Raw genomic sequence first — 14,164 nt, 5'->3', positions numbered from 1 at the left:
CTCTCATTCATTGCTGGTAAAGTGCATAATGGTACAGTCCCTTTGGAAGACAGTGTGCAAGACTAGAATATGCCACCCCAAGATATACCTCTTTTTTTGTTGCTATTGTTTTGGACAGGGTCTCTGTCACCTAGGCTAGAGTGCAGTGACATGAGCACAGCTCACTGCCACCTTGATCTTCTAGGATGGAGGGACCCTCAGCCTCCCAAGTAGCTGGGACTACAGGCATGAGCCACCAATGCCAAATAATTTTTGTGTGTGTGTACAAATCAATCCTTGCTATATTGCCCAGGCTAGTCTTTAACTCTTGGGCTCCAGTGAGCCTCCTGCCTTGGCCTCCCAAAGTGTTTGGATTATAGGCATGAGCCACCATGCCCAGCCCAGCATAAGGATTATTTTGAGCTGATTCTTTTGAGACACTACAGACACAGAAGCTCTGAAAGGAGGCTGGAAGTTACCTTCTTGTAAAGGAAATTTACATCTATAAAGGAAACCTACCTCTGTTTGTAAAGGTGTCTCCCTCTCATATCAAGAGGATGACTAAATCATGAGAAATGCTTATCAATGCAGAAGGCACCACTTAAGTGTGAACAACAAACCTTGCTCTTGTTTACCTTGCTTTTCCTGGTTACCTCCCCACTACTGACCCCCACAACACCCACTCTTTCTTTGTTGAAGTTAGTATTTAAGCCTGAACTCAGACCCACCTCTTGGGGATTTACTAATTTTTCTTGGGTGTTTCCCATGGATACATCAAGAAAAAAATTATTCAATTATATTTGTTATAGCCTGGTAATGTAAATTAAAATAAAACCCTAAGCCCCATGCCAACTGAATAGGCCCCCTCTTAACCAAGCAAACCTCAGAAAACCCTTAAAACTGAGTTCCAGGAGTTTAGATACAATTGACCAGCATTAATGTTATTTAAAAAAAAAAAAAAAAAAAAAACAGAGATCATTAAGAGTAACAAAACAGATTCTTTTTTTTTTTTTTTTTTTTTGAGACAGAGTCTCACTTTGTTGTCCAGGCTAGAGTGAGTGCCGTGGCGTCAGCCTAGCTCACAGCAACCTCAAACTCCTGGGCTCGAGTGATCCTTCTGCCTCAGCCTCCTGAGTAGCTGGGACTACAGGCATGTGCCACTATGCCCGGCTAATTTTATATATATATATATATCAGTTGGCCAATTAATTTCTTTCTGTTTATAGTAGAGACGGGGTCTCGCTCTTGCTCAGGCTGGTTTTGAACTCCTGACCTTGAGCAATCCGCCCGCCTCGGCCTCCCAAGAGCTAGGATTACAGGCGTGAGCCACAGCGCCCGGCCACAAAACAGATTCTTTATGACAATAAGATACTAAATTATTAACAGGACCCAACCCCAACCCTAACATGCTAACCCTAACCCCAAAATATCTGGGCTGCTTGGATTCAACAAATCACAACTGTTAAAAATGAGGCTAACATCCAGGAGAAACCAGTGAAGGAATAAAGTAACAAAGAAGATAACTGATTTTTATTTTTATTTATTTATTTTTAATAAATGTCCATTTTTTGTTGTTTGGGGTTTTTTTAATTTATTTTTTGAGACATGGTCTCGCTCTTGCTCAGGCTGGTCGGAACTCGCAAGCTCACCGGATTCTCCCACCTCGGCCTCCCAGAGTGCTAGGATTACAGGCGTGAGCCACTGCACCTGGCCTGAAAATTAATTTAAAAAAAAAATGAAAAAAAAAAAAAGAAGCTAACCAAAAAGCTTTGGAAGATGTTTATGTCTCAGAAATGGGAAGAGTCAACAGGACTCCTGATGATGGATAAGAACTAGGAGCTGGCCAGTCTCTGAGAAATATGTTGAATAAAATTTAAGAACAGTCACAGACTTTGAAAATTGCAGTACAATGGTGTCTCCTTCTCTTGCAAGAGGCGGTAAGTGATTGAGCTGAGCATATTGCTGGGGGCTAGACAGCAGGCTTGAGACTTAGCAAGCCTCCAGGAAAAAAAAACGCCCAAGCCACACAGCACAATTGGCCTTGGAGGTCAATGCCACAAAATCCCTATCAACAGCCTTGTCTAGAGAAGACTGCACGACTACAACTGCCATGGGTAATTTTGAGAAAACACATTAAAAATTAAAATAACTTTGTTTTTAACTATGATTTTTTTTTCAGAGACAGGGGCTTACTCTGTCACTCAGGCTGGAGTGCAGTGGCACCCTCATAGCTCACAGCTTCCAACTCCTGGGCTCAAAGGATTCTCCCACCTCAGCCTCCCATGTAGCTGGGACTACAGGCGCCACTACCATGCACTGCTAATTAAAAAATATATACATTTTTTTTGTAGAATTGAGGGTCTCACTATGTTGCCCAGGCGGGTCTTGAACTCATGGCCTCAAGCAATCCTCCTGCCCCACCCTCCCAAAGTGCTGGGACTACAGGTGTGAGCCTGTAGGATTTTATGTTGTTTCAACTTATATAGGGATTCAGTAGAGAAATAAAAAATGAATAAGTATTGTTCATTCTTGAAAGTAAAAATAATGACATTTTCAATTTAGGAAAATTTCCTTAGGCAGAGTTTTCCTTTTATGACAATATAAAAATTTTCAAACTACAGTAAAGAGAGTAGCATAATGAATATCTACATACACAGTACACACACTTAATAATTACTGATATTTTGCCATATTTGCTTCATGTTTTTGTACTGTGAAACATTATAAGTTGCAGACATCACAAAATTTCACTCCGAAGTACTTCAGTATGCACCTATAGAAAGCAGACGTGATCTCCTATAAAAGCACAATAACACATTGTACCTAAAAAACTCAACAGCAATTCCTGTGTATCATCAAATACTTTGGGTGGGGTTTTCCAAGAACCAATAAACCTCGGGAGGCGGGGATCTGAGCCACGAGCACGTGCCCATGAGAAACAATATTTACACGGCCGAGAGTCTATGAGTTTCCTGCGAGAAACAGCAAAAGAAATATCCTCTTTGTACAATGAAGGGGAAAAAACTATTTTTTCTATAAAGCCATAAGGGTGTGGGCAGTATGCACCTAAAATTATGCACGAGATCTTCCCTGGAGAGCCATGTGGGTGGAAATGCATGCCTGCATTTTGGTGTTGGGAATCCGTGAGGATCACTGAGCCTGAGGCTGCATCTCTGCTCCTCCCACCAGTGCAGACAGTGCAGTCACCAGACAGTGAGAGCTGCCACCTCCCACAGGCTGGCCTCCGGCAGACCACATGTGGAGCTGCATTTGCTGTGGCTGCTCCACTGTCTTGGTGAAACCATCACAGTGGTCCTGGCCTTCAAGGCCACCGCAGCTGGAGGAGAGTGAGCTGGCTGGCGTCAAGGCACCTATGTGCCACCACCCCCATCTGCTCCTCACCCGAGTGACGCTCAGTGGGGTGCGGCTGGGAACCCCACCCTGTCCACTGACACACACACACCACCCCCAAGCCTGGACACGTCCTCCTCACGCGCAGTGAGGGCTGCGTCACCGCCTGCTGCAGCGACCTGGGCCACCCAGGCTCCTTGGCCCCGGACAGCTTCACCGCCACTTTCCTGGCCGGGAGCCTGCCTGACGCCTTTCGTGGGGCCAAGTTCCCGACGTCCAGTAGCACCTGGGTGACCTTCCTCCCTGTCTACCACAGCACCAGGGAGGTCACAGTGGCCACGGGGCTCTTCCCCAGCTTGGCCTCTTGTGCAGGGCTCCCCGGCACCTTCCTGTCCCCATGTGCTGCACTGTCCTGCTAAGGCCTGACGGCAACTCCCACAGGCTTAAGGAACAGAACAGGTGCTCGGTGCAGGTAAAATGTTGTTAGATACTTAGATCACCCATTGCAAAGAGATGCTCAGTAAAAAGCCGAATGTACTCTACCCTCCCCTTGACAAAGTAAGCTCTGTGTGCTCTGTGACAGACACAGGGACCCCAGCCCCTCCATCGTCAGTTTCAGGAGCGTGGCCCCCACACGCATGGGCCTACACAGCCTGGTTCATGCCAGAGGGACCAGGTTTGGGCCTACAGGACCCAGGGAGTGCAAGGGGGCTTCCTGCAGGGGCCCCAGGAACCCTGGGGACGTGTGCAGCTGGGAGTGGCACCGCAGAGAGGGGAGGGCTGGAGGGCAGGGGTCCCCTCGGTGGAGAGACGGGCTCTGAGGCCTCGGGGCTGGAGCAGCGCCTAGGGGATAGCAAGAGGAAAGAGCAGGCTGCGGGGAAGGGGGTGAGAGTCACGCTCCAGCCCAGACCCTGTGTGTGATCCCACAGGCCCGGGCAGAGGTTCTGGGTGAAGACCTCCTGCAAGCTGGTGCCCCTGCTGCCCGGCAGTACTGTCACTCGGTGGGGCTGTCACTCCCATCTGCGTCTGTGGCCTCACCCAGGGCCACGGGCCTTCCAGGCCACTCTAGCAGAGCCTCCTCACTGGGGGGACCTCGAGGCTGACTCAGCGCAGGCCCCGCCTCCACCGCACCCCACCCTCAGCAGCCAGAGGACCCCCGAGCTCGCTGAGCCCCGCAACAGGGGAGGCCCCCTCTGCTGCAGGGAACACTGTCCTCAGAATGGCCACAGGAACAGAGGCACCGATACCACGTGTCAAACAAATGCCCTATTTTACTAAAAATCCACATGTACATTACATCTTACAAAAACAGCATCCATCTGGTCTCTTGGTCCCTTCCCTGACCCCATAACAGAAAGGGGGAATTCAGGGAGCTCCGGGGACAGACCCCTCAGATACTTGGGCTGGCACAGCACCCCAGCCCCTGGTCCAGTGCAGGGAGCCGCTCACTGCCGCCGTCGGTCCACCTGTCCCCCTGTCCAGAGCCCACTCGGCCTCCCCAGGGCAGGCCCCTGGCCTCAGCCGGACGCGCGGCCAGTCCCCGCCTGGGCGGCCCCCTCAGGTGGAGAGCGGGTACCCATAGTGGTTGCGGTCAGCCTCGCCCAGGGTCAGCGTCAGCGACAGGCTGGGCTTCCGCTCCAGCTCTTCCTCCTCCGGGCAGTGCTGCGGGGGCCGGGCTTTGAAGAAGTCTGAGACGTAGCGGACCTGGCAGAGCGGAGGGAGGTGAGAAGCGGGGTGGGGCTGGGCAGGGACTGGGAGTGAGCGGGGTGGGAGGAGAGGGGTCCTGGGTGGGGGCGGGGGGCCGAGAGGAAGGGTTACCATGGGGTGGGCAAGAGGAAGAGAGCCTGGGATGGAGGAGTGGGACTCTAGGGGAGGGGGCCCAGGGCAGGAGGGGGGAGGGGGCTCAGGGTAGGAGGGGGGAGGGGGCCCAGGGCAGGACTGGGGTGGGGTGTGGCTCTGGACTAAGGATGGGGTCCAGGAGCTCACCGTGAGGCCAGCCACCAGCGCCCCCTGCAGGAGGCCAACAAGGACGTCGCTCCAGTGGTGTTTGTGGTCAGACACTCGGGTGTAGCCCACATAGAGTGCAAAGGCCACCAGGGAGAACTGAACTGTGGGCCGCAGCAGCCTTGCCCACTTCCAACAGAGCCGGGCCTGCACGTAGAGCTGGGGCAGGGCGAGGGTGAGTCAGCCTGGGCACCCGCCAGGCCCCACACCCATTGCACTGATGGCAGCACCAAGGCCCGGAGAGCACAGATGGGGTGGACCCAGGGCCTCTCGTCCTTATGAACCAACCAGTGAGCCTCTCATCACCACTCCCACCCACCCCACCTTACAGATGGGAAAACTGAGGCCCAGGGAAGGGAAGGGAGTGACTTAGCCTTGGTTTCCTGTGGACAGACTCACGGCCAAGAACACCATGCAGTACATCCCGAAGGAAGAGTGTCCCGAGTAGAAAGACAACCTAGAGAGGAAGGCCGTGGGCTGGCATCTTTAAACCCCTCCCTGGTCCCGCCCCCCTGGCTGTCTTCCCCAAAGTCTGGGAGCTCCTCGCTGGTCTCGGACACTTTGCAATCCCAGGAGAGAGAGCTTTTCCAGTTCCCTGACAATGGAACAGAGTTTCTGACCCAGGACTGTGAGGCCTGACTGCACAGCCACGGCCGATGACTGTACACTGCGTGCCTATGACCCCCTCGTGAACATCCGGGACTCCTCCCGGAGCGTGCAGCTGGCCGCCCCGCTCAGTGTCAAGTCCTGTTGCCTGAGTCCTCTTTGAATCACGTGTGCCTGGCTCTGGCCGGCTCAGCCTGCTCCCCTTTAGGAGAAATAAAACTCTCCTTTCCCAGCAGCATAAACCTCGTCCATGATTTCTGAAATTAACACAACTGTGTCTAGCAAACAGTTAACACCAGTTTTGTCTGCGCTCTTTTCTTTACAGGATTATTTCCTGTCTATGGAACTGAGGGAAGTTTCATGTTTTCTGTCTATATAAACTCAAGATTGAGTAAAAGACATCAATGCAAATGGAGAAAACAGCATAGCAAGAACCTCCAGGCCCGGTGAGGTGTAATCCTAGCATTCTGGGAGGCCAAGGAGGGCAGATCGTTTGAGCTCAGGAGTTTGAGACCAGCCTGAGCAAGAGCAAGACCCCGTCTCTACTATAAATAGAAAGAAATTAATTGGCCAACTAAAAATATATACAAAAAATTAGCCAGGCATGGTGGCACCTGCCTGCAGTCCCAGCTACTCGGGAGGCTGAGGCAGGAGGATCACTTGAGCCAGTAGTTTGAGGTTGCTGTGAGCTGGGCTGGGCAACAGAGTGAGACTCTGACTCAAAAAAAAAAAAAAAGAAAGAAAGAAAGAAACTCCAAAACCAAAGAAAAAACTAGTGAAGGGTCACAATCAATGGCAACCAGAGGAAAACCCGAACCCTAACCCGATGAAGATAAGATAAGCCTGTGGAATCTCAGAACAAACAGCTTTGTGGCATTTTAACTCTTCCTGGTCTGTCGCCTTCCACTGCCCTGACTGGTGTGACCCTAACCCTAGCAGACAACATGCCCTGTACAGGCACCAGAAACAGGTTTGCAAAGAACTGCAGCTGTTTGTTTTGACTATGTCTGGTGGCTCCAGGGCTGGCCTTTACACCACCTAAGGGCGCATTCTCTCAGTGTGAAGGGGGGAGGCATTTGTATGAAACATTAAAGGCATCAGTCACTGCCTCGGGCCATGGCAAGCACTTGAGGCACAGAAGAGACAGGTTGGAAAATCAGGTGCTCTGAGAATTCAGAATCTAGAAGGCCAGAGCTGGGCAGGGGCTCAGAAGATACCAGAAAGGCCCCAGTAGTCACAGCTCACTGGCTCTGCACACAGAAGAGGTGCAAGTTAGGGCAGACTGCACACTTGCTCACCTGTTGAATTTTTGTCCCAACACAGAGCCTTTCTGCAAACCCTGGGAGATTTTTTTTGAAGGGGGGCTCGGGTGTCTAGGGAAATTATGCAATCGCTAGCTGACCACTAAGCTAACAGAAAGTCATGGCCACACCTGACAAAGATTACAGACCATAAAATTCGTTCAGAAAAGTCATTACACAAACAACAATAACTACAACAAACAGCAATAACACACCCTATGGAAGGAGAGGAGTAGAATCCTATTTCCAGAGTTGCTACATTATAATATTCAATATACTCAGTTTTCAACAAAAAAATTAAAAGGCATGTGATAAAATAAAAGATGTAGCCAATACACAGAGAAATAATCTATTAATAGAAACTGCCCCTGAAGAAACTCAGACATTGGACTTACTAGATACACACTTTTTATTAGCCATTTACAGTATGGTCAAAGAGCTAAAGGAACTGTAAGAACAACGTCTCAGGCCAGGTGTGTGGCCCACATCTGTAATCTCAGAACTCCGAAGCAGGAGGATCGTTTGATGCCAGGAATTTGAGACCAGCCTGGGCAACATTGTGAGACCCTATCTCTATATAAACTAAAACAATTAGCCAGCCTAGCGGGTGGATCGCTTGAGCTCAGGAGTTCAAAACCAGCCTGAGCAAGAGTGAGACCCCGTCTCTACTAAAAATAGAAAGAAATTAGTTGAACAACTAAAAATATATAGAGAAAAAATTAGCCGGGCATGGTGGCGCATGCCTGTAGTCCCAGCTACTCGGGAGGCTGAGGCAGGAGGATGGCTTGAGCCCAGGAGTTTGAGATTGCGGTGAGTTAGGCTGACGCCACAGCACTCTAGCCCAGGCAACAGAGTGAGACTCTGTCTCAAAAAAAAAAAATTAGCCAGGCATGGTGGTGCACACCTGTAGTCCCAGCCACTCAGGAGGCTGAGGCAGGAGGATGGCTTAAGCACAGGAGTTTGAGGCTCCAGTGAGCTATGATTGTGCCACTATACCCTAGGCTGGGCAACACAGCAAGATCCTGTCTCTAAAAAAATAAAAATATATATAATATCTGAAATAAAAATCCCCGACAGCATGTCTGAGCAAGCAAAAGAGAGTGAACTCAGAGATAGGTCAACGGAGATGATTCATTCTGAGAAGCAGAAAGAATGAAGAAAAATGACAAGCTTCAGACACCTGTGAGACACCATCCATCATAGCAACATACACCTAACAGATATTCCAGGAGAGGAGAGAAAGGAGCAGAAAGGATATTCGAAGAAATAATGGCTGAAAACTTCCCAAGCTTCATAAGAAACATTAATCCATACATCCAAGCAGCTCAATGAACTCCAAGTAGGATAAACCCGAAGGCAGCCACACACAGGCACGTGATTATGAAACTATCAAAAGATGATGCCAAAGAGAGACTCTTCCAGGCATGAGGGGTGACTCTTCCAGAGCGAGGGGTGACTCATTCTGCACGAGGGTCCCTCAGTAACAGCAGCGGCTCAATTCTCAGCAGAAGTCAGATGCCACATTCAAAGTGGGGAATGAAAACACAGCCTGTCAACCAAGAACTCTGTATGTGGCTGGCAAAGCTCTAAAAATGAAAGAGTAATCGAGACGGTCCCGGATAAACAAAACCTGAGAGAATGTAGTGCTAGTATACTTGCCCTGCGAGAAATTCTAAAGGGAATCTTTCAGGGAGAAACGAGGACACTAGACAGTAACTTGAATCCACAAAAATAACAAACACCACTAACGGTAACTCTATCGTGTAAAAGTCAGTATTAACGCATTTTTGATTTGTAACTCCCCTTTTATTCCTGTATGATTTCTAAAAAAACAACTGCATAAAACAGTAATTATAAACTTACGTTGATGGGCATACAATGTATAAAGATATAATTTGTGACAATAACATCACTGGGGTCCAGACCTATATAGTCTGTGTAGTAGCAAGCTTTGTATATAATATTGAAATTTAACTGTCATTAATCTTAACTACATTGTTATAAATTAAAATGGTCATTGTAATCCCTACTAAAAACATAACTCAAAAGACTCACTTTAAGGCCGAGGCGGGCGGATCGCTCAAGGTCAGGAGTTCGAAACCAGCCTGAGCGAGACCCCGTCTCTACCAAAAATAGAAAGAAATTAATTGACCAACTAAAAATATATATATACAAAAAATTAGCCGGGCATGGTGGCGCATGCCTGTAGTCCCAGCTACTCGGGAGGCTGAGGCAGTAGGATCTCTGAGCCCAGGAGATTGAGGTTGCTGTAAGCCAGGCTGATGCCACGGCACTCACTCTAGCCTGGGCAACAAAGTGAGACTCTGTCTCAAAAAAAAAAAAAAGACTCACTTTAGATCCAAAGATACAAATAGGTTGAAAGCACAAGAATGGAAAACAAAATATTCCATGCAAACAGTAACTCAAAGAGAACCAGAATAACTATACTAATATTAGACAAAACAGACATTAAGACAAAAATTGTTAGGAGAGACAAAAAATCACATATCATTCATAATGATAAAAGGGTCCATCTATCAAGAAAATATAACAATACACAGAGGTAAATGCTGGACAGAGCCCCAAAGTACATGAAGTGAAACTGACAGAACACTCTGACACGGACCAACTCCGAAAACACAGAAAATAGGTTAGTGGTGGCCCAGGGTTGGGGGGTGACAGCAAATGGGGACGGGGTTTCTCTGGGGTGTGATGAAAACGGTCCTACATTAGACAGAACAGGTGAATGCACGACACTCCGAATGTACTAAAACTGAACTGCACTCACTGACATGGATACAATAGTGAATTTTATGGTATGCAAATTTTATTTTAATTGTTTAAAAAGGACAGCAATTCGATGAGAAGTTTAAGGAGCCATCAGTAGAGATGGTACAAAGCCGGGGCGGAAGCCAGTGTGCAGGGCCTGAAACTCAGGGCGGGGGTCCCCTGCCTGTGGCCTCCCAGGGTCCAGAGGACCACGGGCACCCAGGGTCTTGCTCCTGCCCGGCCCCTGCCTGACCAGCGCCTGGGGCTTCTCTGGCCCCCCCCTCCCACAGGAGAGGGGACGTCTGTGGCTCAGCCTCCCCCGGCATGGCCCAGAGTGAAGGCTGCGACCCACACTTACCGGGCCTCGGTGACATTGGCGGGGCTTCCCCTGCACACCTTCTCCACCTGCACGTAGACTGAGCAGTTGACTCGGCTCCAGTCCGGGTCGCAGACAGCCAGGAAGTTGGGCCGCAGCCGGCCGATCATGTACTTGGCCAGGTCTGTCAGAGACTGGCTCACGGCGGCTCCGAACAGGAAGGTCCCCAACACCTTGTACAGGGCCGCCACGTAGTTGTTGAAGTCAGAGCGGGAGTAGAGGCGGTCCGTGTACACCAGGTAGGCTTCCCCCGCAGTCACCTGCAGACGGCAGCCAAAGGGCCACAAGGCTGGGCTGGGGTGGCCATGGGGACTGCCAGCGGTCTTGGCCAGCCCCCAGACCACCCTGAGGCTGCTGGGGGCTTGGGTACTCCAAAGGGGACCCTTGTCCCCACAAGTACCACCCAGGGCAGAGCAGTGCCATCAGCCACCCAGACCTCCAGGGCAGGGCTGTGCCCCTCCCCACCACAAGCCCCTCCCGCCTTACAAGGACCACGGTGGCTGTGATGGTGACTCCGGCCATGAGCCCGTGGGTGATGGTGTCCGGACGGTAGGGGTACCGGATGGAGTCATCGCCACAGTAAAATCCTCGCTTGTAGGGGGCATTCACCAGCGTCAGGATGGCGAAGGGCAGAGAGGCTGGAGCGAGGGAGAGAAGCCTTGGCCTCCAGGTCCCCGCCCTCCACTCCCATCGCACAGCCAGGAGCTTTGCTCGTGGCACATGGAGGCTGCCGCACCGTTCAGGTACCCGTGGCTCCCATCACCCTCAGACAGTCCCCAAACCTCTGCCCAGGCCCTCGTCCCACCCTCACCCTTCTCTCCCCTCACTCACCCTCCAGCCTCCTTTCTGCTCTGTGAACAAACTCAGCAGGCACCCACCCCAGGGCCTTTGCACAGGCTCTTCTCTCTGGCCCAGATATCTTTGATACCTTCTAGTCTCAGCCTCATCCCCTCTCCTGCCTGTCCACCCCTGGCATCACTCCCAGAACAAGAAACGCCTGTATTCATATCCCTTGTCCCCATGTGGAATTATGCAAGCACTTATGTGACACTTGCTTGAATTTCCCGGTCCAGCCGTGAGCACCGGGAGGGGCCCTGCCATGTGCAAGGCTGAGTCCCCGGAACCTGCTTGGGCCTGGCCAGCGCAAGTGTTAGACCAGGACAGACACAGCCCTGGCCTCAGGGAGCCCAGTCCAATAGCCCCGGGGTCAAAGACACCAAGTGATGAGCCCAGGGTGGCCAGGGAGGCAGGAGCCAGCCACAGAGGACTGGGGCAGAAGGCAGCTCCCTACTCCATGGGCAGGTGCACAACTAAAGCCAGGGCCAGCTCCCCAGAGACAAACCAAGATAGGATACCCGTGCCCCAAGTATAACACGGTGTGGCTTCTCTGAGCTGTGGATGGGCTAGGAGGGGCGGGGGTCCTCACCCCCTCCCAGAGGCTGAGTCTGAGGACATAACCCGGTAAAGAAAGCAAAGAGGTCCACCTCGCAGCCTGGGACACAGAGGCTAGGGAGCGAAGAGGAACAGGACAGGGGGAGGGGAGCAGAAGAGGAGCTGGGGGTCTGGGAGGCAGCTGTGGTTTAGATGGGGCTGCGGGGGAGGGGTGCCTGAACGAGGTGACATGGTTCAAAGGGGGTGGCGCGAGAGCAGCCGCAGAGGGAGCAGGCAACGGGGACAGGGTGGAACTGCTCCTACAGGTGGGCGTGGCATGGGGCAAGAGGCTGGGCCTCAGCGTACGAAAGGGTCAGGGTCACAGGTGCTGAGCAACGAAGCCCTGCCCCTCCCGCCCCTGCCCAGCACCCAACACTGACCCCCCCTTCCTTCAGGCACCCTGAGCGCCTCCCTGCCCTCACCCCACCTAAAACCCTGGACAGTGTATGTATTCAAGCTTCTAGAATGGAAGCCCCGGCCACCACCACCCGGCACAGGCGGCAGTACCCGATCTGCTCTCAGCTCGGCCGCCCGCGGCGGGGTGACCTCCCGCAAGCCGCTCGACCTCTCGGGCAGCTGGGCAGGACAGCGGCACCGCCCTCAGGCTCTTTAAGGGGAATGGTTTCATTAGTTTAATGTTGCTTAACGCCTGGCATACATTAAGCGCCACATAAATGTTTAAGTAACACGTGCTCACGAAATGGTACCCGGGGCTGCCTGGCAAACGCCCCACGGGGCCTTCTTGCTGTCACCTGGCCCCCCCAGAAGGGGTCTCCTCCGGGATCCGGGAAGAAGGGCCTGGCCGGGGCGAGCCCGGGCGCAGAGCGGGACCACACTGGGGGGAGGGCGGACGGCGAATGGGCGCCTCCCCACCCCCACCCCGCGGATTCCGGGGCCATTGTCTGCCGGGCCACAGAGCAAACACTCGGCCTTTGTTCCCGGGACCCTGAGGGAGGGACGGGGGGGGGGCCGCTGGGGATGCCCCCTCCCCCAGCCTGGCCCGCAAACCCGCCGGACAGGTTTGGCTTTCACCTGCCCCGAGGCCCCGTGCGCCGCAGCCTCCCCGCCTCTCCCAGGCCCGAGGGGAGGGCGCGCCAGACTCACCCGCCCGCGCCGGGGTTCGAATCCTAGCGCCCCGGTTCCAGGCCGGCGTCAGCCAACCCTGGGGCGGAGGAGTGGAGGTCCTGGGGGTGACCCGCGGCCCCGCTCCCGCCCCGGCCCGCCCGAGTGAATCACCGCGCAGGCCGGCGGGGCAGCGCGCGTACGCCCTTCCGCGGCCCCTTCCTGCCCGCGGGCGCAGGAGCTCGCCCTCGCGCTCCGACCCCTCCCCACCCTCCTGAGCCTGGCAGCGGGGAGAAACTGAGGCGGGGGCCGCACGGAGGCGCAAGGGCGCGCAGGGCGGGGGGCGCAGAGGTAGGTCTGGGCCGCGAGAGGGTCCCCCGCCGAGCTCCCCACCTCCGGGGTCCTGGGGGGGCGCAGCAGTCTCCCCTCTCGCCCTACAGACTTTCGCGGAGACTGGGGGCGTGTCCGTCCTGGGAAAGTCCCCACACACCGGGTCCCCCCGGCTCTTACCGACCAGCAAGCACAGCACGTCGAGCAGCACGAAGACCCACCTCCGCTCCATGTCGCCCCCGCCCCGGGCCGCCCCCGCGACCCAAGACGCCGGTCCCAGCGCGTCCCGTCGCGCCCGGGCCGGCCGCGGGGTCACGTGGTGGCGGAGCCCGGCCCAGCGCGGAGGGCAGGGAGGGCGGGGAGCGGCCGCGACGCGAGGGCGGGGGCGCCGGGCGGGCGGGGCGCGGGCGGACTCTGCCCCGCGGGCGGGAGCGGGGTGGGGCGCGTGTGCGGGGGCCGCGGGGGCCGCGTGTCCTCCGAGTCCCCGTCCGGAGCGGCGAGGGGTCTCGGAGCCGGGCGGGGTCGGCGGAGGCTCGCGGTCACCTGGGGTGGCCGGCGCGGGGCGCGGGGCGCGGGGCGGCGCGAGAAGGAAGACGCGCGGTCGGGGCTGCGGGGAGGACTGCTGGGCGCCCGCAGGACTCGTCCCCCGACCCCGAGCCCCGGTTTCCTCTCCGGAAACGGCCGAGCACCGTCCAACGCCCGAAAGCAGGAAGTGCCTTGACACGGACGGCGCCGCGGCTTCCGCACAGGTGCTGCTCCCGCACCTGCGGCCCGGCGCTGGGGGGCGAGCTCCGCCGCGCCCACCTGGGGGGGTCCTGCTGGCACACCTGCCGTCCGGCTGGACGGAAGAGCACGCGCGGGCGCCGAGGTGGGGACCTGACGACACGGTGCCGGGGCCTCGCCCCCACCAGGTTCTGGGGAGCCCTCAGGGTCAAAGGCACCTACGGTAGGGAAA

At 54.4% G+C, this 14,164-nt stretch overlaps 1 protein-coding gene across 1 annotated transcript; it reads right to left on the bottom strand.

Annotated features, from left to right (window-relative positions):
• Positions 1-4,583: 4,583 nt before the first annotated feature.
• On the bottom strand, positions 4,584-13,557 carry PLPP2 (phospholipid phosphatase 2). The gene is made up of 6 exons (XM_012745901.2): positions 13,390-13,557; positions 10,873-11,024; positions 10,369-10,646; positions 5,734-5,791; positions 5,317-5,493; positions 4,584-5,034 (listed from the first exon to the last, which is right to left on the bottom strand). The coding sequence occupies exons 1-6, from the start codon at positions 13,439-13,441 to the stop codon at positions 4,888-4,890; spliced, it is 864 nt and encodes a 287-aa protein (XP_012601355.1). The 5' UTR covers positions 13,442-13,557; the 3' UTR covers positions 4,584-4,887.
• Positions 13,558-14,164: the final 607 nt, after the last annotated feature.

Source organism: Microcebus murinus, chromosome 27, assembly GCF_040939455.1.
Source record: "Microcebus murinus isolate Inina chromosome 27, M.murinus_Inina_mat1.0, whole genome shotgun sequence".
NCBI classification, from domain to species: domain Eukaryota; kingdom Metazoa; phylum Chordata; class Mammalia; order Primates; family Cheirogaleidae; genus Microcebus; species Microcebus murinus.
This window is presented reverse-complemented; position numbering and strand designations above follow the sequence as displayed.